Source organism: Leptodactylus fuscus, chromosome 3 (assembly GCF_031893055.1).
Source record: "Leptodactylus fuscus isolate aLepFus1 chromosome 3, aLepFus1.hap2, whole genome shotgun sequence".
NCBI classification, from domain to species: Eukaryota; Metazoa; Chordata; class Amphibia; order Anura; family Leptodactylidae; genus Leptodactylus; species Leptodactylus fuscus.
In genome coordinates, this window is record NC_134267.1 from 228854979 (window position 1) to 228882053 (window position 27075).

Consider the following 27075-nt stretch of genomic DNA (forward strand, 5'->3'; position numbering starts at 1 on the left):
CTAACAGCGAGGCACGGCACAGATCATATGGGGTTTTGGTGTATATGTTATTCCGGTGACAGGTGTCAGGTCCACATCAGTGACCCCCGGGGGTAAGCAAAAGGTGAACTTCTGCAGGAGGCTCGTGAAAAAGATGAAGAGCTCCATTCTTGCAAGTGTCTCTCCAGCACAGGCTCTACGACCTGAAATGAAAACATGATGACATCTGTATCATAGACCATATAACTGCATAGAGTAACATGTTAAACAAATTATGGAATATTAAATTCATTTATTCATATATATACAAAAGGGTTGGCCAATGCCGCTATTGAATTCAATCATCTCATCATGGCAACAGTTTTAGTGCGTCCGAAACAAATCCCTAATGAACAATTTGTAATATTTGGATTGAATCCTGTTTGTTCCAAACCGATTCACTCATCTCTAATTACAATATGAGAGCCAAAGGTGAAGATTATTGGTCAAGACTGTACAATTGAGCAGAGACTCTGGTACATTGTTGGGCCACCTCTATCCTGGATACAAAATGAAATAAATGGGACAAATTCACCCATTCATGTTGCAGATAGGTCTGTAGATCCTGCACACTTGTAGGTTGCTGAAGCTAGCACTGATGAAGTGCTCTACTGATGATTGATCTGGTGGCCAGGCAAGCCAAGGAAGTGCTGCAATCTGGTGGAGACAATCATGGTAAAACCTTGCCGTTTGTGGGCAAGCATTATCCTGCTGAAAAATTCCAGTTGGAACACAACACACCCACGTTTCCTCGTATATCAACGCCAAAAGGCCACAAAAATAGCACACAAACACCACAACAACCAAAGATATGTGGCCATGAATAATTGAACAATAATAGGTAAAATACAAAATATTTATTTAGTCATATATCATAAAATGACAGCAGATGGTAAAGAACATGAACCGGACAACACAACACTAGAGAAATATACAAGGCAGGTGAGAGTATAGATAAATATCATACATAATATGTCATAGAATGTATAATTGCAGACACAATAGGCAAAACAGGTACACACATTCAAATCTTATGCACTTATGAAATCAACCAGTAAAACACTGGACAAATGGATGTAGATTAGAAAAATAGTAAATCGATATATAACTAATTCCAAAAACAACCACCTGGACATATAACTGGCTCCTTCAATAATATCACCACAACAAGTAGCAAAGACTAAATGATACCAAATGGTATCTAGGCCAAATAACACGGAGTAAATACATATACCCACTATATCTATTTGAATAACATGCCCATAAGCCAAATTAAAGTGTATATGCCTAAGTCAAATAAAGAGCCAGTGTAAGAGCCATATATCCCCACACATTAAAGGGTTAAGTACCTGTAGCCATATCTGCAACACTGCCACACCTGCCCTGAAAGAGATGCACCACAAATGCGGGTACCCGGAGGGTCGCCTCAACGCGTTTCGCCAGACGGCTTCCTCAGGAGGCATAACCATACTCCATACACGCAGGATATATATAGAGAGAAAGAAGTAAAGGAGGAGGGGCCGATCATGCATCCGATCGTGCGTCCAAAACAGGTGTATGAGCGCGCCAGCATACGTGATGCTGTCGCACGAGCCGGGCTGCGCATGCGCACACGATGGGCACAGTCAAAGACGTGCCGATCATGTGACTCAGAGGCACATGACCGGGTCGCACGAGAGCAGCGCACGCACGCTGCGCGACTCACCTGAGAGGACATCAAAAGAGATGATAGTGATATATGTATGTGCATCTCTTTTCACTTTTCACTGCAACTTTTCACTTTTATTGTAATTATATTGTTTTTACAATAAATTGGTATTTGTCACTTTTGCACGTTTCACTTTCATTGTCACTTTTGTTGTCACTTTATTGTGTATAACTACACATATATAACCTTATACTTACCTTTTTTGGCACTGGTCACTTTAGCACCTTTCACTTTTAACATTTTAAATTTAATATATATATATATATTGTCACTTTTGTGATATTTTCCTGGTATTAAAATTGTGTACAGTTATTGACACATATATATGATTTTCTGTATATTTGTGAGTCATTAAGGAGGCAGCATGATTACATCTAGAGAGATATATATATAATGTTATTAAAATTTTGCGGTGTCTTGAAGGCATGGTTATGTTTAGATGCGCATATGTGTATATGTATTCATATTGCTGCCAACTCCTGCCACGTTCCCATTGCATTGTTATATCCAGATGCACATACATATATCACTATCATCTCTTTTGATGTCCTCTCAGGTGAGTCGCGCAGCGTGCGTGCGCTGCTCTCGTGCGACCCGGTCATGTGCCTCTGAGTCACATGATCGGCACGTCTTTGACTGTGCCGATCGTGTGCGCATGCGCAGCCCGGCTCGTGCGACAGCATCACGTATGCTGGCGCGCTCATACACCTGTTTTGGACGCACGATCGGATGCATGATCGGCCCCTCCTCCTTTACTTCTTTCTCTATATATATATCCTGCGTGTATGGAGTATGGTTATGCCTCCTGAGGAAGCCGTCTGGCGAAACGCGTTGAGGCGACCCTCCGGGTACCCGCATTTGTGGTGCATCTCTTTCAGGGCAGGTGTGGCAGTGTTGCAGATATGGCTACAGGTACTTAACCCTTTAATGTGTGGGGATATATGGCTCTTACACTGGCTCTTTATTTGACTTAGGCATATACACTTTAATTTGGCTTATGGGCATGTTATTCAAATAGATATAGTGGGTATATGTATTTACTCCGTGTTATTTGGCCTAGATACCATTTGGTATCATTTAGTCTTTGCTACTTGTTGTGGTGATATTATTGAAGGAGCCAGTTATATGTCCAGGTGGTTGTTTTTGGAATTAGTTATATATCGATTTACTATTTTTCTAATCTACATCCATTTGTCCAGTGTTTTACTGGTTGATTTCATAAGTGCATAAGATTTGAATGTGTGTACCTGTTTTGCCTATTGTGTCTGCAATTATACATTCTATGACATATTATGTATGATATTTATCTATACTCTCACCTGCCTTGTATATTTCTCTAGTGTTGTGTTGTCCGGTTCATGTTCTTTACCAAATTCCAGTTGGAAGCCTTGCCATGAGAGTCAACACATATGACTACAAGATGTCCTGTACATATCGTAGAACTGTTAGTGTCCCTCATATCACTATTAGTGGGACCGACTTTCATACGTGATGACTCCCCAGATCATCACACCAGCATCTGGGCCAATGTGTTCTCCTCAGCAATGGCACTCACTACTCAAGGGCTTAATCCAAGCATCATCAGATCCCAAACAGAATCTGGAATTATTTCCAAAGCCAATAGGGTTCTAGTATGTAGCGGTACAGGTTTCTTGTTCATGCCACCACTGCAAACGAAAGTGGAAGTGACTGGCCGTCAAAGGCAAGATGTGTAATTGACAGCATGACATGGTTTCCTTCTCTTAAGTGACTGGAAATGGTCTGGGCAAATGATCCTGTCTACAAATGGTCTTTCTAGGCCCATCAATGCCTGTTCACTTTTGAACATGCCCTCACGTAAATACTGATCCCAACATCCCCTAACAACTAGGTCCCTACTTAATGGTGAGGATATTGGGGGTGGACCTTCTCACTCGAGGGGAGAACAGAAGAACCACGCTCGCTCGGGTAAATCAACAAACTATATTTGCACAACACATCATCCACTGTGGGAAGGTTATCTGTATGCACTTGAGAAAGAGCAAGATAGGCTCGAAATGCGTTGTGCAAATATAGTTTGTTGATTTACCCGGGTGAGCGCAGTTCTTCTGTTCTCCCCTCGAGTGAGAAGGTCCACCCCCAATATCGTTGCCTTGATGTCTCCCAGACGTATATCCAGCTGCCACCCACGTTTACCTGCGCCATCCATTCCTAAGATACACTATAGAGGTGGTTGTGTCTCACACAACCCCACCAGGTGAGCAACCATTTGTTTCTGCTTCCCCTGACTTTTTGATTCAAAAAATACTACACCAAGGTCGGCTCAGTGCCTCTTTTCTACTTAATGGTGAGGACTTTGTTGAAATAAACAACCGGCTTCTCTTAGATCATTGATCTACCCCCCTCTATGTCATTGCTCTACCCCCCTCTATGTCATTGATCTACCCCCCTCTATCAAAGTCTGCCAACTGAGCAAAATGTATTCAAGTATCAGAGCAAGTCTAGCAGTCAAATATCTTTCACCAAGAAGTAAACTACTCAAAGTAACCTCTGAGAGCCTTGTTATAGGGCAGCTAGTTGGGAACTGTTACTCTCTGTTGTGGCAAAACCCAGTGTATGATCAGAACACAACTGCAATCATTTACATATCTGCTTGAGACACAACTGGAGCCATCCAGCGTTTCGATGTGGGTGCGTTATTTTTATTTTACCGATTTCTAACATGGGGAAAGGAGATGATTTTTTTTTTTTATTTTGACTTTTTTCTATATATATATTTTTAATTCCCCTGGGGTGAACCAAAGGGGTTTGCGCACTAAGAACAATCTACTGCAATAGTGGGTAATATCTTTTACAGCTGTGAGTGGCAAGTGTTGACTGTATAATATAGCTGTCCCCTACTGTATATATAGAGATCCACCAGATCCCCCACCCTATATTATAATATACATGTATGTCAAACATCTGAAGGGGTTAGAGTGCTCAGAATATACTTACCTACAGAGAATGGTATGAAGGCGTCTTTCTTTACGAAATTTCCCTTAGAGTCGAGAAAATGATTTGGATAAAACTCCTCCGGCTTCTCAAACTGTGTTTTGTCTTTTAACACCGAGGTCAACACTGGGGTTATATAAGTCCCCTAAAACAACATAAAATATAGCGCACAAAATAAAATATAGGAATAAACCTTCTCTTTTATACAAAACGAGGCAAGTAATGGGTTATTCTGGAAAAAAGGGAAAAGTTTTGGTGATAATTACCAAAAAGATACATGTTTTATTTAACCGGTAACTTTCTTCTCCATAAAAATGAAAGTTGTTTTCTAGCCTAAGGAATTCATCCCTATGGACAGAACAGGGAATAAGTTGGAGTCCAATTGGGTTCCGTCATCAATCATGAACAAGGTGTTTTTTTTCTTCTTTAGTCTGAATGAAATCGTGGTCACAACGGCTAGGCCTCACTCCACTTCAGTGGGACCACTGGAAATATTTGAAGTCCAGTGCTTGTCTCTCTCCAGTGGACCAATAGAAATGAATAGAGTGGGGTTGTGTTTCTCTGACCTCCATTCTATTCAGACAGGAGAGGAACACTATCTCATTCTCTGATCTGTAACCTATCCCCTGTTCCTGTGCATAGTGGATATATTGCTGATGTGGGAAAACACTTTCAAGTAATGATAGGTTTTTCCTGCGGTCGTATGGAAAATACAGTAACAATATAATATCACATTAAACTGTAACCCTTGACGCACTCCACTTAATCGCACATGCATAAGGCATCATCCACATGATAGAGCTAGTACAGAGGCAGAGAGAGTAGTTACAATCTGTATTACAGATTCATAGATCTGTCAAATAGTGTTTGACACTGTCAGGGCTCCTAGGAATCCGTCTATAAAACATAGTGTAGAACACTGTCAAGACACCTAGGAACCTACCTATAAAACATAGTGTAGAATACTGTCAGGACTCCTAGGAACCTATCTATAAAACATAGTGTAGAACACTGCCAGGACTCCTAGGAACTAGAGATGAGCGAACACTAAAATGTTCGAGGTTCGAAATTCGATTCGAACAGCCGCTCAATGTTCGTGTGTTCGAACGGGTTTCGAACCCCATTATAGTCTATGGGGAACAGATACTCGTTAAGGGGGAAACCCAAATCCGTGTCTGGAGGGTCACCAAGTCCACTATGACACCCCAGGAAATGATACCAACACCCTGGAATGACACTGGGACAGCAGGGGAAGCATGTCTGGGGGCATCTAACACACCAAAGACCCTCTATTACCCCAACATCACAGCCTAACAACTACACACTTTACACACTCAATACCACCTCTCTGACAGTAGGAAAACACCTTGAAACATGTGTATTTGGCACTTGCAGTGAGGAGAGCTTGTCACCAGCAGTGAATTTGGCCCTTGTAGTAAGTTGAGGTTGGCACCAACATTTGTTTTGAAAATCAGGGTGGATTGAGCCTCTAACCAGCAGAGTTTGGGCAAATTCATGGTGGAGGGAGCCTCTAAACACCCCAGTTTGGGCAAATTCATGGTGGAGGGAGCCTCTAAAAAACCCAGTTTGGACCAATTCATGGTGGAGGGAGCCTCTAACCAGCCCAGTGTGGGCAAATTCATGGTGGAGGGAGCCTCTAAAAAACCCAGTTTGGACCAATTCATGGTGGAGGGAGCCTCTAACCAGCCCAGTTTGGGCAAATTCATGGTGGAGGGAGCCTCTAAAAAACCCAGTTTGGACCAATTCATGGTGGAGGGAGCCTCTAACCAGCCCAGTTTGGGCAAATTCATGGTGGAGGGAGCCTCTAAACAGCCCAGTTTGGGCAAATTCATGGTGGAGGGAGCCTCTAAACAGCCCAGTTTGGGCAAATTCATGGTGGAGGGAGCCTCTAAACAGCCCAGTTTGGACCAATTCATGGTGGAGGGAGCCTCTAACCAGCCCAGTTTGGACCAATTCATGGTGGAGGGAGCCTCTAACCAGCCCAGTTTGGACCAATTCATGGTGGAGGGAGCCTCTAACCAGCCCAGTTTGGGCAAATTCATGGTGGAGGGAGCCTCTAAACAGCCCAGTTTGGACCAATTCATGGTGGAGGGAGCCTCTAAAAAACCCAGTTTGGACCAATTCATGGTGGAGGGAGCCTCTAACCAGCCCAGTTTGGACCAATTAATGGTGGAGGGAGCCTCTAAACAGCCAAGTTTTGGGAAATTCATGGTGGAGGGAGCCTCTAACCAGCCCAGTTTGGACCAATTCATGGTGGAGGGAGCCTCTAAACAGCCCAGTTTGGGCAAATTCATGGTGGAGGGAGCCTCTAAAAAACCCAGTTTGGACCAATTCATGGTGGAGGGAGCCTCTAACCAGCCCAGTTTGGACCAATTAATGGTGGAGGGAGCCTCTAAACAGCCAAGTTTGGACCAATTCATGGTGGAGGGAGCCTCTAAAAACCCCAGTTTGGACCAATTCATGGTGGAGGGAGCCTCTAACCAGCCCAGTTTGGGCAAATTCATGGTGGAGGGAGCCTCTAACCAGCCCAGTTTGGACCAATTAATGGTGGAGGGAGCCTCTAAACAGCCAAGTTTGGACCAATTCATGGTGGAGGGAGCCTCTAAAAACCCCAGTTTGGACCAATTCATGGTGGAGGGAGCCTCTAACCAGCCCAGTTTGGGCAAATTCATGGTGGAGGGAGCCTCTAAACAGCCCAGTTTGGGCACATTCATGGTGGAGGGAGCCTCTAACCAGCCCAGTTTGGACCAATTAATGGTGGAGGGAGCCGCTAAACAGCCCAGTTTGGACCAATTCATGGTGGAGGGAGCCTCTAAAAACCCCAGTTTGGACCAATTCATGGTGGAGGGAGCCTCTAAAAAACCCAGTTTGGACCAATTCATGGTGGAGGGAGCCTCTAACCAGCCCAGTTTGGACCAATTAATGGTGGAGGGAGCCTCTAAACAGCCAAGTTTGGACCAATTCATGGTGGAGGGAGCCTCTAAAAACCCCAGTTTGGACCAATTCATGGTGGAGGGAGCCTCTAACCAGCCCAGTTTGGGCAAATTCATGGTGGAGGGAGCCTCTAAACAGCCCAGTTTGGGCAAATTCATGGTGGAGGGAGCCTCTAACCAGCCCAGTTTGGACCAATTAATGGTGGAGGGAGCCGCTAAACAGCCCAGTTTGGACCAATTCATGGTGGAGGGAGCCTCTAAAAACCCCAGTTTGGACCAATTCATGGTGGAGGGAGCCTCTAACCAGCCCAGTTTGGGCAAATTCATGGTGGAGGGAGCCTCTAAACAGCCCAGTTTGGGCAAATTCATGGTGGAGGGAGCCTCTAATCAGCCCAGTTTGGACCAATTAATGGTGGAGGGAGCCGCTAAACAGCCCAGTTTGGACCAATTCATGGTGGAGGGAGCCTCTAAAAACCCCAGTTTGGACCAATTCATGGTGGAGGGAGCCTCTAAACAGCCCAGTTTGGACCAATTCATGGTGGAGGGAGCCTCTAACCAGCCCAGTTTGGGCAAATTCATGGTGGAGGGAGCCTCTAAACAGCCCAGTTTGGGCAAATTCATGGTGGAGGGAGCCTCTAACCAGCCCAGTTTGGACCAATTAATGGTGGAGGGAGCCGCTAAACAGCCCAGTTTGGACCAATTCATGGTGGAGGGAGCCTCTAAAAACCCCAGTTTGGACCAATTCATGGTGGAGGGAGCCTCTAAAAACCCCAGTTTGGACCAATTCATGGTGGAGGGAGCCTCTAAACAGCCCAGTTTTGACCAATTCATGGTGGAGGGAGCCTCTAAAAAACCCAGTTTGGACCAATTCATGGTGGAGGGAGCCTCTAAACAGCCCAGTTTGGGCAAATTCATGGTGGAGGGAGCCTCTAACCAGCAGAGTTGGTGGAAATCAGGGTGGAGGGAGCCTCTAACCAGCAGAGTTGGGGGAAATCAGGGTGGAGGGAGCCTAGTATTAGCAGAATTGTGCAACGCTTATGGTGGATGAGTATGAGGATGCGGAGGAATTGGAGAGGTTGAGTACAGACATGGAGTTTCATGTTGGGGTGCTTTACACAGGTGGGCACAAAAATGACGGCTCTACCCAGTGGTGGTTCATTTTTATCAAAGTGAGCCGGTCGGCACTCTCAGCTGACAGACGGGTGCGCTTGTCAGTGATGATGCCACCGGCTGCACTGAACACCCTCTCAGATAGGACGCTGGCGGCAGGACAGGACAGCACCTCCAAGGCATATAGGGCAAGTTCAAGCCACAGGTCCAACTTCGACACCCAATACGTGTAGGGCGCAGAGGGGTCGGAGAGGACAGGGCTGTGGTCGGAAAGGTATTCCCGCAACATGCGCCTATACTTCTCACGCCTGGTGACACTAGGACCCTCCGTGGCGGCACTTTGGCGAGGGGGTGCCATCAAGGTGTCCCAGACCTTAGACAGTGTGCCCCTCGTTTGTGTGGACCGGTGAGAACTTGGTTGCCTACTGGAGGAACTGCCCTCCCTGCCGCCAACGTCACATGCTGGAAACATCTCCATCATATTCTGCACCAATTGCCTGTGGCAAGCATTGATGCGATTGGCCCTCCCCTCTACCGGAATAAAAGACGAGATGTTGTTTTTATACCGGGGGTCAAGGATAGCAAAGATCCAGTACTGGTTGTCCTCCATGATTTTGACAATACGCTTGTCGGTTGTAAAGCACCCCAACATGAACTCAGCCATGTCTGCCACAGTGTTAGTTGGCATGACTCCTCTGGCCCCACCGGAAAGTTCAATCTCCATTTCCTCCTCATCCTCCATGTCTACCCATCCGCGCTGCAACAATGGGACGATTCGAAGTTGCCCGGAAGCCTCTTGTATCACCATCACATCATCGGACAACTCTTCTTCCTCCTCCTCCTCCTCCTCCTCCTCCTCCATTAAACGCAGTGAAGCGGACAGATGTGTGGACCTACTCTCCAGCTGTGACGGATCGGATGCTATCCCTAACTCCTCTGTGTGAACTGAGTTATCCCTGATGTCAATCAGGGATTCTCTCAGAACACACAAGAGCGGGATTGTAAGGCTCACCATCGCATCCTCAGAGCTCACCCTCCTTGTGGACTCCTCAAAGACCCGTAGGATGTCACAAAGGTCTCTCATCCATGGCCACTCATGGATGTGAAACTGAGGCAGCTGACTTTGTGGCACCCTAGGGTTTTGTAGCTGGTATTCCATCAAAGGTCTCTGCTGCTCAACCACTCTATTCAACATCTGAAACGTTGAGTTCCAGCGTGTGGGGACGTCGCACAAAAGCCGGTGTTGTGGCACATGCAGGCGTTGCTGGAGAGATTTTAAGCTAGCAGCGGCTACTGTCGACTTACGAAAGTGGGCACACATGCGCCGCACTTTCACCAGTAGCTCTGGAACATTGGGGTAGCTCTTTAGGAAACGTTGCACCACTAGGTTGAAGACGTGGGCCAGGCATGGAACATGTTGGAGTCCGGCAAGCTCCAGAGCTGCTACCAGGTTCCGGCCGTTATCACAAACGACCATGCCTGGGCCCAGGTGCAGCGGCTCAAACCATATTGCCGTCTCATCGAGGAGGGCATCCCTCACCTCGGAGGCAGTGTGCTGTCTGTCCCCCAAGCTGATCAGCTTCAGCACAGCCTGCTGACGTCTACCAACGCCAGTGCTGCAACGTTTCCAACTCGTAGCTGGGGTCAATCTAACAGCGGAGGAGGAGGCGGTGGCGGAGGAGGAGGCGGTGGCGGAGGAGGAGGCGGTAGAGGAGGAGGAGGAGGGGGGTGTTCTTCTCGTGTCCCTGCCAGGAATGTTAGGCGGGGAGACGAGGTACACCGGGCCAGTTTGGGAAGCAGTCCCAGCCTCAACTACATTCACCCAGTGTGCCGTCAGTGAAATGTAGCGTCCCTGTCCGCATGCACTTGTCCACGCGTCGGTGGTCAAGTGGACCTTTGTGCAAAGCGCGGAACTAAGGGCCCGCCTGATGTTGAGTGACACGTGCTGGTGCAAGGCGGGGACGGCACACCGGGAGAAGTAGTGACGGCTAGGGACGGCATAGCGAGGTGCCGCAGTTGCCATCAGGTCCAGGAAGGCGGGAGTTTCAACAAGCCGGAACGCCAACATCTCCTGGGCCAGCAGTTTAGCGATGTTGGCGTTCAAGGCTTGCGCGTGTGGGTGGTTAGCAGTGTATTTCTGCCGCCGCTCCAATGTCTGAGAGATGGTGGGTTGTTGTAAAGAAACGCCTGATGGTGCCTTTGATGGTGCAGGAGAAGGAGATAAGACAGGACCAGGGGAGGATGAGGTAGAAGTCAACAAAGTGGCGGAGGCAGATGAAGTGGTGTCCTGGCTCGTCCTCTGGAGTGCATCGCCAGCACAGTCAGCAGTGGCAGTGGCAGAGGCAGAGGCAGTGGCAGAGGCAGTGGCAGTGGCGTGAACGGCAGGCGGCCTTTGTCCTGCCGTTGCTGCCTGCCACTGATTCCAGTGCTTGGATTCCAAATGACGGCGCATTGAAGTGGTGGACAGGTTGCTCTTCTCAGAGCCCCTAATCAATTTCGAGAGGCAAATTGTGCAGACAACACTATATCTGTCCTCGGCGCATTCCTGGAAAAAACTCCACACCTTCGAGAAACGTGCCCTCGAGGTGGGAGTTTTTCGGGGCTGGGTACGAACTGGAACATCTTGGGAGATTCCGGGTGTGGCCTGGCTTCGCCTAAGCTGCTGACCTCTGCCTCTGCCTCTAGCTACCCTTTTTGGTGCTGCACCTGCCTCAACATCCACACTACTTTCCCCGCTTGACATCCCCCCTGTCCAGGTCGGGTCAGTGTCCTCATCATCCACCACTTCCTCTTCCAACTCCTGTCTCATCTCCTCCTCCCGCACAATGCGCCGGTCAACTGGATGCCCTGACGGCAACTGCGTCACATCATCGTCGATGAGGGTGGGTTGCTGGTCATCCACCACCAAATCGAACGGAGATGGAGGAGACTCTAGTGTTTGAGCATCTGGACACAGATGCTCCTCTGTTAGGTTCGTGGAATCGTGACGTGGAGAGGCAGGTTGAGGGACAATGAAAGGAGCGGAGAACAGCTCTGGGGAGCAGGGACAGTTTGGGTTATTGTTCTGTAAAGCTTCGGAATTTTGGGAGGAAGGAAGACAAGACTGTTGGGTAATAGGAGGAGAGGAGGCAGAGTCTGACTGGCTGCTGGACAATGTGCTGTAAGCGTTCTCTGACAGCCATTGCAAGACCTGTTCCTGGTTCTCGGGCCTACTAAGGTTTGTACCCTGCAGTTTAGTTAATGTGGCAAGCAACCCTGGCACTGTGGAGTGGCGCAATGCTTGCTGCCCCACAGGAGTAGGCACGGGACGCCCTGTGGCTTCACTGCTACCTTGCTCCCCAGAACCATTCACCCGACCTCGCCCACGGCCTCGTCCACGTCCCTTTCCGGGAGCCTTGCGCATTTTGAATTCCTAGTTAGAAATTGGCACTGTATACCAGTAGTAAAAATTGTGGGTGCACGTAACCCCAATATATTCTTTGAATTACCAGTCAGAAACTGGCACTATATGGCAGTAGCAAGAAATGAGGGTATTTATAACCCCAATATATTCTTTGAATTCCCAGTCAGACAATGGCACTGTATACCAGTAGTAAAAATTGTGGGTGCACGTAACCCCAATATATTCTTTGAATTACCAGTCAGAAACTGGCACTATATGGCAGTAGCAAGAAATGAGGGTATTTGTATTCCCAATATATTCTTTGAATTCCCAGTCAGACAATGGCACTGTATACCAGTAGTAAAAATTGTGGGTGCACGTAACCACAATATATTCTTTGAATTACCAGTCAGAAACTGGCACTATATGGCAGTAGCAAGAAATGAGGGTATTTATAACCCCAATATATTCTTTGAATTCCCAGTCAGACAATGGCACTGTATACCAGTAGTAAAAATTGTGGGTGCACGTAACCCCAATATATTCTTTGAATTACCAGTCAGAAACTGGCACTATATGGCAGTAGCAAGAAATGAGGGTATTTGTATTCCCAATATATTCTTTGAATTCCCAGTCAGACAATGGCACTGTATACCAGTAGTAAAAATTGTGGGTGCACGTAACCCCAATATATTCTTTGAATTACCAGTCAGAAACTGGCACTATATGGCAGTAGCAAGAAATGAGGGTATTTGTATTCCCAATATATTCTTTGAATTCCCAGTCAGACAATGGCACTGTATACCAGTAGTAAAAATTGTGGGTGCACGTAACCCCAATATATTCTTTGAATTCCCAGTCAGACACTGGCACTATATGGCAGTAGCAAGAAATGAGGGTATTTGTATTCCCAATATATTCTTTGAATTACCAGTCAGAAACTGGCACTATATGGCAGTAGCAAGAAATGAGGGTATTTATAACCCCAATATATTCTTTGAATTCCCAGTCAGACAATGGCACTGTATACCAGTAGTAAAAATTGTGGGTGCACGTAACCCCAATATATTCTTTGAATTACCAGTCAGAAACTGGCACTATATGGCAGTAGCAAGAAATGAGGGTATTTGTATTCCCAATATATTCTTTGAATTCCCAGTCAGACAATGGCACTGTATACCAGTAGTAAAAATTGTGGGTGCACGTAACCCCAATATATTCTTTGAATTCCCAGTCAGACACTGGCACTATATGGCAGTAGCAAGAAATGAGGGTATTTGTATTCCCAATATATTCTTTGAATTCCCAGTCAGACAATGGCACTGTATACCAGTAGTAAAAATTGTGGGTGCACGTAACCCCAATATATTCTTTGAATTCCCAGTCAGACACTGGCACTATATGGCAGTAGTAAGAAATGAGGGTATTTGTATTCCCAATATATTCTTTGAATTCCCAGTCAGACAATGGCACTGTATACCAGTAGTAAAAATTGTGGGTGCACGTAACCCCAATATATTCTTTGAATTCCCAGTCAGACACTGGCACTATATGGCAGTAGCAAGAAATGAGGGTATTTGTATTCCCAATATATTCTTTGAATTCCCAGTCAGACAATGGCACTGTATACCAGTAGTAAAAATTGTGGGTGCACGTAACCCCAATATATTCTTTGAATTACCAGTCAGAAACTGGCACTATATGGCAGTAGCAAGAAATGAGGGTATTTATAACCCCAATATATTCTTTGAATTCCCAGTCAGACAATGGCACTGTATACCAGTAGTAAAAATTGTGGGTGTATATAGCCCCAATTCTATTGCTAGGGGACTTGCAGGGTATTTCTGGGGTGAAGGTGGGGGGGCACACCGTTGGAACAGGTATCGGGGTATATATCGGGTATACGGGAATACACTGACAGTGTATTCCATTCAGGATCCTGGGAAAGCTGGGTTGCGGCGATTGAGCCCGTCAGTGCCACGTTACACTGACAAGCTTCTCCCTGGAATTTAGCTCTTACAAGAGCTGTTGTGGTTGTCTTCTCCTTCCTATCCTAGCCTGTCCCTGCCTACCCAGAATCTAAGCCCTAGCTAACTGGACGGAAACCTCCGTCCTCGGTGAATTGCAAGCTCAGAATGACGCGAACCTGGGCGGCGCTGTTCTTTTAAATTAGAGGTCACATGTTTTTGGCAGCCAATGGGTTTTGCCTACTTTTCTCAACGTCACCGGTGTCGTAGTTCCTGTCCCACCTACCCTGCGCTGTTATTGGAGCAAAAAAGGCGCCAGGGAAGGTGGGAGGGGAATCGAGTAATGGCGCACTTTACCACGCGGTGTTCGATTCGATTCGAACATGCCGAACAGCCTAATATCCGATCGAACATGAGTTCGATAGAACACTGTTCGCTCATCTCTACTAGGAACCTATCTATAAAACATAGTGTAGAACACTGTCAGGGCTCCTAGGAACCTATCTATAAAACATAGTGTAGAACACTGTCAGGGCTCCTAGGAACCTACCTATAAAACATAGTGTAGAATACTGTCAGGACTCCTAGGAACCTATCTATAAAACATAGTGTAGAATACTGTCAGGACTCCTAGGAACCTATCTATAAAACATAGTGTAGAATACTGTCAGGGCTCCTAGGAACCTATCTATAAAACATAGTATATAACACTGTCAGGGCTCTTAGGACTCTTTCTATAAAACATAGTATTACACTCCAAGGACACCATGTCCATTAAACAGGCAGAACTTTATCTAGCTCATTTTTAGCTCTGTAATTCTAGCCTTACACACACAATATTTTTTTCTCCCTACTAGATTCAGGACTTTTCATCAAGGTTAGGCTGAAGTGTGATTAGAAGTAGGGCTAGCTAGGCCAGCACACACAGTATACCTGTGCTACACTCGGTCTATATTTGTGTTTAGTATAATTTGTGGACTTAATATTTACTTTAGGATGATTTAGGACCTTATCTATATCGGACAAGTTAGGGGTTATGGGCCACATACTCCCTCTGGTATTATATATGTATCTTGGGCTTTTACAGTAAGGCCTTAAGGATACACTATCTTGTATCTCTCTGACAATTAACCCCTTGCATTCATGCTATATCCTTGTGTAGGATGATAGGGCCTCAGTATTTAGCTCCACAAGTTATTTGTAGGTACATTAACATTATCTTAAATGCTCACTTTTTGGTGTGTCCTCCTTTTAATACTATATTAAAAGTTAAGTTTTATTTTTATTTTTCCAGTAGCTTTATTCCATTCTGTGACACACAAGGGTCCTATTGGGTAATACTTGTACCAAAGTGTTGCGATCTGCTGTAAGGTTGGTTTATGAAGTTCATACAGTACTTCCTAAAACAGTAAAACACTATGAAGAAATACCTGCACTGATCGTACATGTCACTTACTTTTGGAATAAAATATCCCTTAAAGGTGACATCTTTGGTTGTTTCACGGCCTGGACTAAGAGGGACGATGTCAGAGAACCTCTGGATTTCATGTATTACTGCGTTTGTAAAGGGCATTTGTCCTCGATGGCTGTACATGGGCTGCGCAGATCCAACAACTTTGGAAATCTCCTCCTGGACTTTTTCTAAGTAAGATAACAAAAAAATCAAGGTATGTGTTTCATGGCGTTTTTCAAAAAGACATTGGCCTAGATTCACTATTGTGTTCATGACTCAACATTGACATAAACATGGTGCCTCATTGGTGCAATGTGGTGCATCTTTGGAGCATCTTGCTGTCATAAAACACCGGCTCAAAGTAAGCCATTGACTTAGAGGAGATAGTCTAAAGATACACCAGATTTATCATCCACTAGCTGGTACTCGCGACTTCGTCTGCGGTGATTGTAGCAGTGGGTATATACAGGCGCGGGTAAGGTTTTCGTACTGTGTATAAGGTATGGGATATAAAATGTAACTGTGTATCTTGTTTTGCTCTAATTCTGAGAGCACGTGAGACTTTTGTGTTGTGTAATTTGTATTTGAGCTGCTATACGGTGTTGGTATAAACTGTACATAGTGACTTTGGGACAGAGGGATTTGAAGTTAATAGACCTCGATATACGACATTGTATGCTTTGTTATTTTCTGCCAGTAGTGTGTTGACATTTTTTTGTTTGTAAAAGTTGCCATATTCTGACAGCAGTCACTTTTTTATTTGTCTGTGTCGGGGGATGTGTTTTTTTGCAGGGCCGGGTGTAGTTTTTAGTTGTTGCATTTTCGGGAAATGCTATTGGTTTGATCACTTTTGATTGATATTTGTATGATAATGAAAATAGTGAAAAAACAGCGGTTTTGGACTTTTCAGTATGTTTGCCGCTACGGCGTTAAGCGTCCAGGCAAAATATTTGTATAGCTTTGTAGAGCGGGCGATTTTGGAGACAGGGATACCTAACATGTATCTGTTTCACAGTATTTAACTACTTTTATATGTGTTCTAGGGAAAGGGGGGGGTTGAATTTGTAATACTTTTTTTTTTTTTTTTTTTTTTAGTTTTTTTTTAGTTTTTGCATTTATTAGACCGCTTAGGGGTATTGACATGGGTGGGTGGTGTCGCGGATTGTCAGAGCGGTGGGGGTCGGCAAACATGGCTGCTCCGGAGCGTTAAAGAGAGCCTCCTGGATTATCGGTAAGGTGAGGGGCAAAGTGGTAAAGTATATGTGTATGTGATTGTGTGGGGTTAGGGGCGAGGCTGTAGAGGGCAATAGGAATTTTGTGGCTTGCTATGGTCCAAAGTGTGTGAGATTGCAGAGATGGTGGTGTGAGTTTGGGTTTTGTGGGGGTCCTGGCACAAATGTATGTGCGCTATTGTGACGAAAAGTAGCCTATTGTGCAATCGGTCGAGCGGGTTTTGCGTGATTGAGGAACAAACATCCAAACACACAAACCCACAATTATAATATTAATAGGATTGTGATATATCTGACATATATTCAAGCTGCCTAACTTTATAAGGTTAAAATATTAGTAAATCTGCACCATTGTGTACATATAAACCAGGGTGTTGATATAGGGAGTGAAGTGGTAACAGTTTCTACTGGGACTGGATCCTGAGGATCCTGATCCTGGTCATATAAAACATACAACAGTCAATGGCACAAAGTAGGTAGGGGACCCACTATCAATGCTGCATTGGGGATCAGTATCATCAAGTTACGTCCTTTGGATCCAAATGACCGTCTTCATTGATCGATCTTGATTTATAGTAGTTACAGATGTGTCCATCCTTACCATTACTTGAATTTGGTTAAGAACTCCTATTTCTCATGAAATAAAATCAGTACACTATTGTCAAATTAGCCAAACCCATGATAGGCTGCAAGTCACAACAATCACTGGGTGGTGGAGGGTGTAGGGGAGACATCTGATGGCAGAGCGTTGTCATATCACGCAACACATAGTGTGCCAACATTTACACAGATGCAGATTTGGATCCATGCCTAAGACATAATAGGATCAACTAAAGAGAAGAGATGGAAATGATATAGGGGCACAGAGCACATGTTCTTGTTTCTATACATTTTTGTGTGTATACGTGTATGAACATTGACACACATGCTGATTTTAGATACAATGTCCCTAAGGGCTACAGTGGCACAGAGAGGGAAGTGTTGGCATCAAGGTGCAGAGGCGCGTCCCGGTTCTGCTGCTCTAGAGGCTTCCCGAGCCTCTTCCGGAGTTCCACTGAAACAGTGGTCACATGACCAATGAGGCCAATCAGAGAAGGGCCTGCATTGTCTACATGTGACTTCACAAGTCCTCTACCTCAGGCCTGTTGAGGCCAATCACCAACTTGCGCGGAACTCCAGAAAAGACCGGGAGAAGCCGTCAGAGCAGAAGAATCGAGACTTGCAAAAGCATTGGGGACAGGCGAGTATGCTTTTTTTTTTTTTTTTTTTTCAAGGCCCCGGCTCATTTACAAGTTAAAACAGTTGTCCATTTTTGCCTAGACAACCCCTTTAATTGTAGCCAATTTTCAAACTTATCTCTGCTCCACCTGTACCTTGGATTTTTGGATATTTCATCATCAGAAGGATTCCCCAGCGCAGTGTGGTGGACGTTGACTCCATTCCTGCTCCAAACAGGTTTCTTACAAGTTGTGTCAGGTTCTCATTGTGGAAATGTGATTGAGGGTTTCCCACTTCCTAGAATATAAATCAGAATACTGAGTGAGTAACCTGCACCTAAGTCCACTTACAGTATGCTGTGTACTTAAAGGGGTGTTTCCATAACCAGATCCTCTAGTGGTCACCACTAGAGATGAGCGAACACTAAAGTGTCCGAGGTTCGAAATCCAATTCTAACAGCCGCACACTGTTCGACTGTTCGAACGGATTTCAAACCCCATTATAGTCTATGGGGGGAAATGCTCGTTTCAGAGGTAGGCAACATTCGATAAAATCATACTTACCAAGTCCACGAGTGAGGGTTGGGCTGGATTCTGCTTGAAGTCCTCTTCCGGGTGGAATTCACTCTGCCTAGGCATCCGGCCTAGGCAGAGCCGACTGTGCATGCGCTTGCGGCTCTGCCCAGGCCCGACGCCTGAGCAGAGCCAACTGCGCATGCGCGTGTATGTGCGTGCATGCCCGCGCATGCGCAGTCGGCTCTGCCTAGGCCAGATGCCTAGGCAGTGTGAATTCCACCTGGAAGAAGATGCGGGGACGCAGCGCGGAGAAGACTTCGGAAAGGTAAGAGAAGAACCAGCGTTGATTGGCAGAATGCATAGCATTCTGCCAATCAACGCTGGTTCTGCATTGAACATTAAACTTCAAACAGCTAGTAGTGTTCGATCGAGTACGAGTATCTTGAATACCGTAGTATTCGATCGAACACCTACTCGATCGAACACTACTCGCTCATCTCTAGTCACCACCAATGACAAACCCTATAGCAATGAGAACGCTGCAGTTTATTACTCACCCCTACTTTCCATACGAGCTACAATCACCATTGAGGCTAACAATTATAAAAACTTACATATTCAGTCAGATAGTGACCGACAGGGATCAGTGGAGGATTTGCCCTGGAGGTCTGGGGACTAAGCAGGTGAGCATCGTTGGACTCTTGAACAACCCCTGGAAAGCAGCTGTATATCTTTGACTGACCATTATATAACAACCCCAAAACTCGAAACGCACTGTACCTCTTTTTGTCTAACAAGGAAAACATCAATTAAACTTCTTTGATCGTTTTCATCCAATATTTTCAGATGTTCTACAAATGTTTTCTTAATAAAGTCATTGAGTTTCTTGACGTTTTTCAGAATTGTTTTGTGACTGCCGGGAAATAATCCGAGGAATGGGAATATGTTATAGAGCTATTAAAAGAATCAAAATAGAAAATCAAAGTAAGATTCAATCTCTTTCTTCCCTTCCTGGTAAGGAAATACACTTGCTCTTTTTAAGAGATGGAACACAAGACAATGTTTTTGTTTTTTAGAATTTTTGAAAAAATAATATTGGAATTGGAGAAATACTACATTCCTTTGTCTTTCTTACAGGCTTTGTTTTTACGGTGTTCACTGCACAGCCAAAGTGACATGTCACCTGTATTCTACGGGTCAGTATAATTCCGGTGATACCAACTTTATATAGTTCTATTTACATTTTGACCCCTTTAAAAAAATCAAACACATTGCAAAAATAGGGCTCAAAATATATATATTTTTCCCTATCAGTATGTCTTTGGAGGATACCTATATAAACACGAGGAGAACATACAAACTCCTTGCAGCTGTTGTCCTTGGCAGGATTTGAACCCAGGACTCCATTGGTATAAGGCTGTAGTGCTAACCACTGAGCCACTGTGTTTCCCCTACAATTTTCCAATCCCGCTATGCCAGTTTTATGATGTAGAGCAGAGATATTGTGATGCCCATTTTGCACAAGGTCCTTTCTTACTGCAAAGGTGGGTCACAACCCTCTTCTACACTTTGACTGCCACATTGTGCGACATGGGGACACCTCATCCCTACATATTTATTCTAACTTAGGCCAATCTATGCCAATTTCTAACTAGTGCAGAACTCCATTCGGATGAACAGCCTTGTACCTGATTTATGAAGAGGCCTCTTCATAAATCCATCATGCCCTGCGCTAGTCATGGTCTTGATTAAGGCTGGTATGTGAAACACCAGTCTTTATAAATCTGTCCCATTGTATTGAAAAGCTGGTCATCTTGTGACACGTACATTGGAACCTGCTGGACTAAGGCCTTGGTTCACATCTGCATTTGGTATTCCATTCAAGAAGTCCACTTGGGGACCCCCCGAATGGACTAACAAATGCATTGATAAGCGGTGAGAAATGAAAGCACACAGACCCCATAGACTATAATGGGGTCCATGTATTTTCCATGCAGTGTTCACATGAGTCATGCGGAGAGGAAAGTAGTTCATGAAGTGCTTTTCTTTCTGCATGTTCCGTGCGGATACTTTGCGGAAAACACACTATAGACTGTGGATTCCACGTGCTTTCATAAACTTACTGTTTGTCAATGGGTTTGGTATTCTGTTCCGTTCCGTTCCCCAAGTGGACAGAATGCAGATGTGAATCATGCCATAGAGGAAAGGAAGGAAGGACCTATTTGCATGTGTAATATTAATCAGTACACAATCCTGGACCTAAGAACACAATGATAAAATTGGATATCGATTATAATATTTTATAAAATACTCATCATGAGAAAATGTCTTCTCTGTTGCTTCACTGAAATGTGTATCACTCCAATTCATTGCAAATTTCCAACCTGAAACATTATTTCCATGATATAGTAAATAAGAATAACAATACAGAAAAAGGTATCAGTGACATTACCGAAACCATTGGAGTTCCCAAAAGTCTAACATTCTCTTTTACCAAGCTTAACAGTTGCCTAAATTGAGGATCATCGTAGTCCATTCGATTCCCAAGTAAAACTGCCACAATTATATTTGCCACAGCACAGTTGAAAATCATGGCGCTGTCAAATGGCCTCCCTAAAGGGTCAGAAAATTAACAAAAATGATTAAGATGAAGCTGAATGTTGATAGTGTATCAGAGGATGTTTAGGACTAGAAAACATTTCTGCCATGGATGAGTGTGGTGTTTGAAGAAAGTAGGCAAGTTTTTTTTTTTCTAATCCTGACCAATCCCTTTAAGTATCTTATATCATGGAAGTCATTTTCTGACTTTAGATCACCTACTCTACCTTTAAAGGATGCAAAATGATTAGTCAAGTGGGCACATTCCTCAATAATCTTCTCTTCTATGGTTCTCTTTCCCATGCCAAAATCCCGTAATGTGGTTAATGTAAATCTTCTCATAGCTTTCCAATTTTTTCCTTGAGCAAAAGTAAGACCTGGAACATGAAAAATAACAGTATTTTGATGGCTAGTGAAGACACATTTCCTTAAGTATAGCTGATCTGGAGGAGCAGGACATAGCTGTTTCAACAAACTTTGCATGAATCAATACCACAGTAAAGTCTGTGACCTTATTACAGAAAAATGTCTTTTCTTTGTTTAGTTGTCAGACTTATGGATGGACAATTATACATTTACGGTCAATACTTTCTGCCATCCACCATGCTTTAGCATACTTATTTATAATGCACACCCCATATTTCTTTCCACCCCATCTATGGCAACGTTCACTGCTCCTCCCCTCACCACACTTTGGGAGCCTTCATATGGAGTTACGCTGCACTCATTCTGAACGTAAAAACATGTTCAGAATGAGCGTGTAAAAAGCAGCTCCCATTGACTTGAATGGGAGTCGGCATACGTGTGCTACCCATTGAAATCAGTCGGAGGTCTTTTTGGTACTTTTCCCTTATCGGGCCAGCATCGCAGTTCAGCATCAGCATCGGGACATGCTGAACTGCTGACTGTTGGCCCAATGCTGGCTGGCACTGGAGCTATGTATAAAGGAGCAGCAGATCACAGGATGCCAGAGAGGAGCGCCCAGACCCTGCCCTCACTCGCAGTGCGGAGAGAATGGTGGTGCCCGGCCTGGTGTGAGCAGTGTGCCACCGTGACAGATGCTGTGTGCGTGTCACTGCAGCCGCAGCATCAGGGGGTGACATCCAGCTACACTGGGACGTGCAACCCGGCCGCTGACAAGCTTGTGCTCACCGACAATCACCGAGTGGGTTGACTTGGTGATTGTCGGTGAACACAAGCTTGTGAAGCCAGACATCACCCCTGATGCTATGGCTGCATCTGTCACGGTGGCACACCGCTCACACCAGGCCGGGCTCCACCATCCTCTCCACACCACGAGTGAAGGCAGGGTCTGGGCGCCCCTCTCTGGCATCCTGTGATCCGCTGCTCCTTTATACATAGCTCCAGTTCCAGCCAGCATCTGGCCAACAGTCAGCAGTTCAGCATGTCCCGATGCTGATGCTGGACTACGATACTGGCCCGATAAGGGAAAAGTATCAAAAAGGCCTCCCATTAATTTCAATGGGGAGCATACGTATGCCGGCTCCCATTCAAGTCGATGGGAGCTGCTTTTTACGCGCTCATTCTGAACGTGTTTTTACGTTCAGAATGAGCGCAGCGTAACGCCGTGTGAAGGCTCCCTTAGAGATGATTTTCAGTAAACATGGTTCTTTGCTGCCCCTTCATTGTACTGATTGTTTTTAGAAGACACTTAAAGGGGCTCTATTATTGGGAATATGCATTTTAAACTATGGACACGTCAAAATAGCCTTTAGATCCTTTGGTTCATTCCTCAACACCTAACAGATATCTGGGTAAGGAAGGGGCCACACAGTAGCTCAGAGGCTAGCATTACAGCCTTGCAGCCCTGGAGTTTCTATGTTCTCCCTATATTTTCGTGGGTTTCCTCCCATACTCCAAGATATTATGGTCAGAAAAGGATTGGACACTTGAAATTTCGAATTGCCAGATCCATTGCATGAAGTAAGACTCCCCAAGCAGCAGCTTAGTTTAGTCTCGTCTCCCTACAATTGGTTGAATTTGAGTCTGAGTATGTGTATGTTGGAATAAATAGCTGAACAAGTATACAGGGGAGGTGGTTTGCCCCATTGTGAATTCAGTCTGAATATAGGCCAGGGGCCAGACAGGACATATCCTCACTTACATTCACTTCAATGGGAGCACAGGAGATGGCCAAAGTCAAGTAGGTTTTCACCATTGGTGGAGGTTTCAGCATTTAGACCCCCACTAATCAGCTAATATACTTTTTGGCATAATCATTTTAAAAAATTATGACCACAAGTGGAGGCCAATGTACAGCAGAAACTAAGAATCCATTGTGCAAGGGGAGCCAAATGTTCTTTTCCACCATACTGTACCATAATAAAGCTATTTAGAGTATACCTGGCATAAAGGATGTATTGGTTTATATATAAAAGACTCACCCATTCCATTATCCATAGACTTAAATATCTTAAGTATGCCTCTTTCCCCAAACTCTTCAGCATTGTTGACTAGAGCTTCTTTCACAGTCTCATATCCGGTTAAGACCACCATTTTTTTCATACCCATCTGGACACGAAACACCGGGCCATACTTCTTTGCAAACTTAAATACAATAATAAAAAAAATACATCACACTATAAACGACTAAAGATGTATCCAAGTATGAAGTATAAAAATGTTCTTATCAAAACTGAAACTCGTCCCACAAAACACAGCTACTTCGAAAAGAAAAGTACCAAAGATATGACTGTGTGAAGACAGGAGACATAAATGTTACTGGACATAAGGTCAACATTAATGATCTTTACCATGGAAGCACTGTTAAAAATTTACAAAGCTGAACTTTTTGGGGGTCACCAATAACAGAGTGGCCCCAGGTCACCACTGAGAACTGTGATTGGGCCTCAGTGGACACATGGGGGACATCCAAGTGGTGGTTCTTTGATGAAAGTATCATGATGCCATTGCCACCTACACATGAAATCCAACACTCAGGGGTAAGTATGAATGACTGTTAAACATGGCGAAAACCAGTGGCAGATTCATACTTTCCCATGAGTAAAGGCCTGAGAAGGTTGGAGGACACAAAGAATGCCTGGAAAAGTAGACCAGACACTGCAGTGGTGGAGCCCAGAGAAGGTGAGCAAAGGTGAGTATGAGTGTTAGGGAGCATTCACACGGCGTAACGTCCCGCGAGATTTGGCACGTGTACGCCGCGTGACCCTTTGCGTGCCGTACACGCTCCCATTCATTTCAATGGGAGCGGGGAGCGTATGCGCCGCGCTAGTTTGCGGCCGTGCATTTATTCACGGCCTCAAACTAGCGCGGCGCATACGCTCCCCGCTCCCATTGAAATGAATGGGAGCGTGTACGGCACGCAAAGGGTCACGCGGCGTACACGTGCCAAATCTCGCGGGATGTTACGCCGTGTGAATGCTCCCTAAATGAGTACGATTATACTCTCAGGTCTGGAGATGAGCAAATCTTTGAAAAATTCACCTAGTGAGTAGAGATGAGCGAACAGTAAAATGTTCAATATTCATTTCAAATAGCTGCTCAATATTTGACTATTCGAACGAACATCGAACCTACCATTCGATCCTAGGGGATCCTACCATTCGATTCAGGAGGGTCACCAAGTCCACTATGACACTCCAGGAAATGATGCCAACACCCTGGAATGCAACTGGGACAGCAGGGGAAGCATGTCTGGGGGGCATCTAACAAGCCCAAGTCACTGTATTATGTCGGGACCCCTGTCAGCTTGCAATATGCGCAAGCTGACTTTTTCCAATAGGAATGCATTGACCAGCGTTGATTGGCCGAATGTCATACAGAGAACGGCATTCGGCCAATCAATGCTGGTTCCTGCTGGAGGCTCACCTCTTAGACTTCACCTCCCCCGGCAGAACCAGCGTTGATTGGCTGAATGTTATAGCATTCGGCCAATCAACGCTGGTCAATACATTCCTATGCCGAGATGTAGCAGTGCTGGCCGATGTAGCAGTGTCCGATGTAGCAATCCGATGCAGCAGAGCTGAGTGTGTAGCAGGTTCCGCTGCTGGCCGATGTAGCAGTGTAGCAGTGCTGGCCAATGTAGCAGTGTAGTAATTTCCGATATAGCAGTCCGATGCAGCAGAGCTGAGTGTGTAGCAGGTTCAGCTCTGCTTCATCTCGGCATAGGAATGCATTGACTAACGTTGATTGGCCGAATGACATACTTCTGTATGGCATTCAGCAAATCAACGCTGGTCAATGCATTCCTATGGGAAAAAGTCAGCTCGCACATATCGCAAGCTGACAGGGATCCCGACCAGATAGAGCCCCAAAGAGCTGGGTGAGTGACATTCCCCCCTAAATAAAGGTAATCCCTAGCTAACCCTGCCTGTACATATGTCCCTGTCTCACAGTCACATAGTTCACAGTCCCAAATTAATCAAATGTTAAACTCACCATTCGTCTAAACTGGAGATCACCTGATTTTGGCTGCCAATTCCTTTTTCCGTTTTTTTTTTTCACTGCCTCCGTTGTCGTAGTTCCTTTCCCACCTCCCCTGTGCAGTTATTGGTGCAAAAAAAGCACCAGGGAAGGTGGGAGGGGATATGAATTTTTACTGCATTTTCCTTGTGGTATTCGATTGTAATCGAATACCTCAAACGGCCTGATACTCGATCGAATATGTATTTGATCGAACGGTGTTCTCTCATCTCTACTAGTGAGCATTTTGCCCAAAAAATAACTTTTGTATTACACCTTTGTATTTATTTTATATCAGCCAATAGAACTGAACTGAAATGTTAGAATTTGGGACTGTGGTCTTATATGCAACAAATATGGCCCCATAAAAGAAAATTCACTTGCTGGTCCAACAGAAACCATGTACGCATTGATGTAAAATCCTAGCCACCTGTTTCCTTCAGTGGTTTGGATAAGGGGGCATTCACACGCTGAAACTCGCGTCAGAATCCGCATGGAATTAAAGACTCCCATTGACTTCAATGGATTCTTTTTCACGCGGAACCCATTGAACGCAATGGAAAAATAAGCCTCCCATTGATTTCAGTGGGTTCCGTACGGAATACGGAACCCATTGAAGTCAATAGGAGGCTTTTTTTTTTTTGCATGTGGATTCTGACACGGGTTCCTCGTCAGAATCCATGCCAAAATACTCCATGTGAATGCCCCCTAAAGATGTCCTTACCTGTAGATAGGTGAGGTGAGGTCTCTTTAAATCCATGAGATGCAAATTCCCAATGAGTGGCAAACATCTGGGTCCAGGAGGGAAAGTCTTCATATGATTTTTATTCCAACTTTTTAAAACATTTAGGATATATAAAAAAGTCAAAAACAACAAAAAATAAGAAGAGAAAGAGAATCCAAAATCCATAGCTGTGACCTGAGCTAAAGTCTGGCAGACAATGGGCAGTGTTGGTTGGCTTGTGTGACCCTTGGTCTCCACCTTTATCTCAGTGACATGGTGGTAAATAAATATTTGTAATAAACAGAGGCTGAGGAATTATTAATGGAATGTGTAAGTCCCGGGCTACTAGAATCCCCAAGCGCTGGGGCAAAAACAGTCCTGGGTGTGTTATGCTCTCCCAATCGGAGTGGAACCAGGCCCCAGAGATCTGCACCAGAGCTCCTGATGATGGAGTTGGACTTGGTAAAAGTCTGAGGCCCAGATCTGCAACTGCCCAGAGAGCGACACACACCCAGCGAACCCCAAGTAGGAAGACCCAGAAGGACCCAGACACTAACCTTAGAGTGAAGTCCCAGAGAGAAAGATGGTCTGGAGTCGTAGGTGAACAGGGAGTTCACACAGATACCCAAGGAGCAGATTCGTAGTCAAGCAAGCCGAGTTGATAACCGGAGGTCACGTGGTAGCAGAAGGCAGAGGCAGAAGCGTAGTCAAGGAAGGCGGGTCATACACAGGAGATAAATGGAGTAGCCAAATCAGGATCCAAAAGGGAGGTCAGGGGGA

At 45.1% G+C, this 27075-nt stretch overlaps 1 protein-coding gene across 1 annotated transcript; it reads right to left on the bottom strand.

The window, feature by feature from the left end:
* Positions 1–26481, bottom strand: LOC142198586 (cytochrome P450 2K1-like). Its single transcript, XM_075269616.1, has 9 exons — positions 26296–26481; positions 23534–23696; positions 21356–21505; positions 20983–21143; positions 19311–19484; positions 18171–18312; positions 15569–15753; positions 4703–4844; positions 1–182 (listed from the first exon to the last, which is right to left on the bottom strand). The coding sequence occupies exons 1-9, from the start codon at positions 26479–26481 to the stop codon at positions 1–3; spliced, it is 1485 nt and encodes a 494-aa protein (XP_075125717.1).
* Positions 26482–27075: the final 594 nt, after the last annotated feature.

Excerpts from the sequence above, each read along its gene's own strand:
- LOC142198586 (XM_075269616.1), bottom strand. The coding sequence starts at position 26,481 with ATGGATTTTGGATTCTCTTTCTCTTCTTATTTTTTGTTGTTTTTGACT. Across the intron at positions 23,697-26,295 it reads CTCACCTCACCTATCTACAG|TTTGCAAAGAAGTATGGCCC; the intron begins GTAAGGACATCT and ends ATTGTATTTAAG. Across the intron at positions 15,754-18,170 it reads GAAATATCCAAAAATCCAAG|AAAAAGTCCAGGAGGAGATT; the intron begins GTACAGGTGGAG and ends TATCTTACTTAG.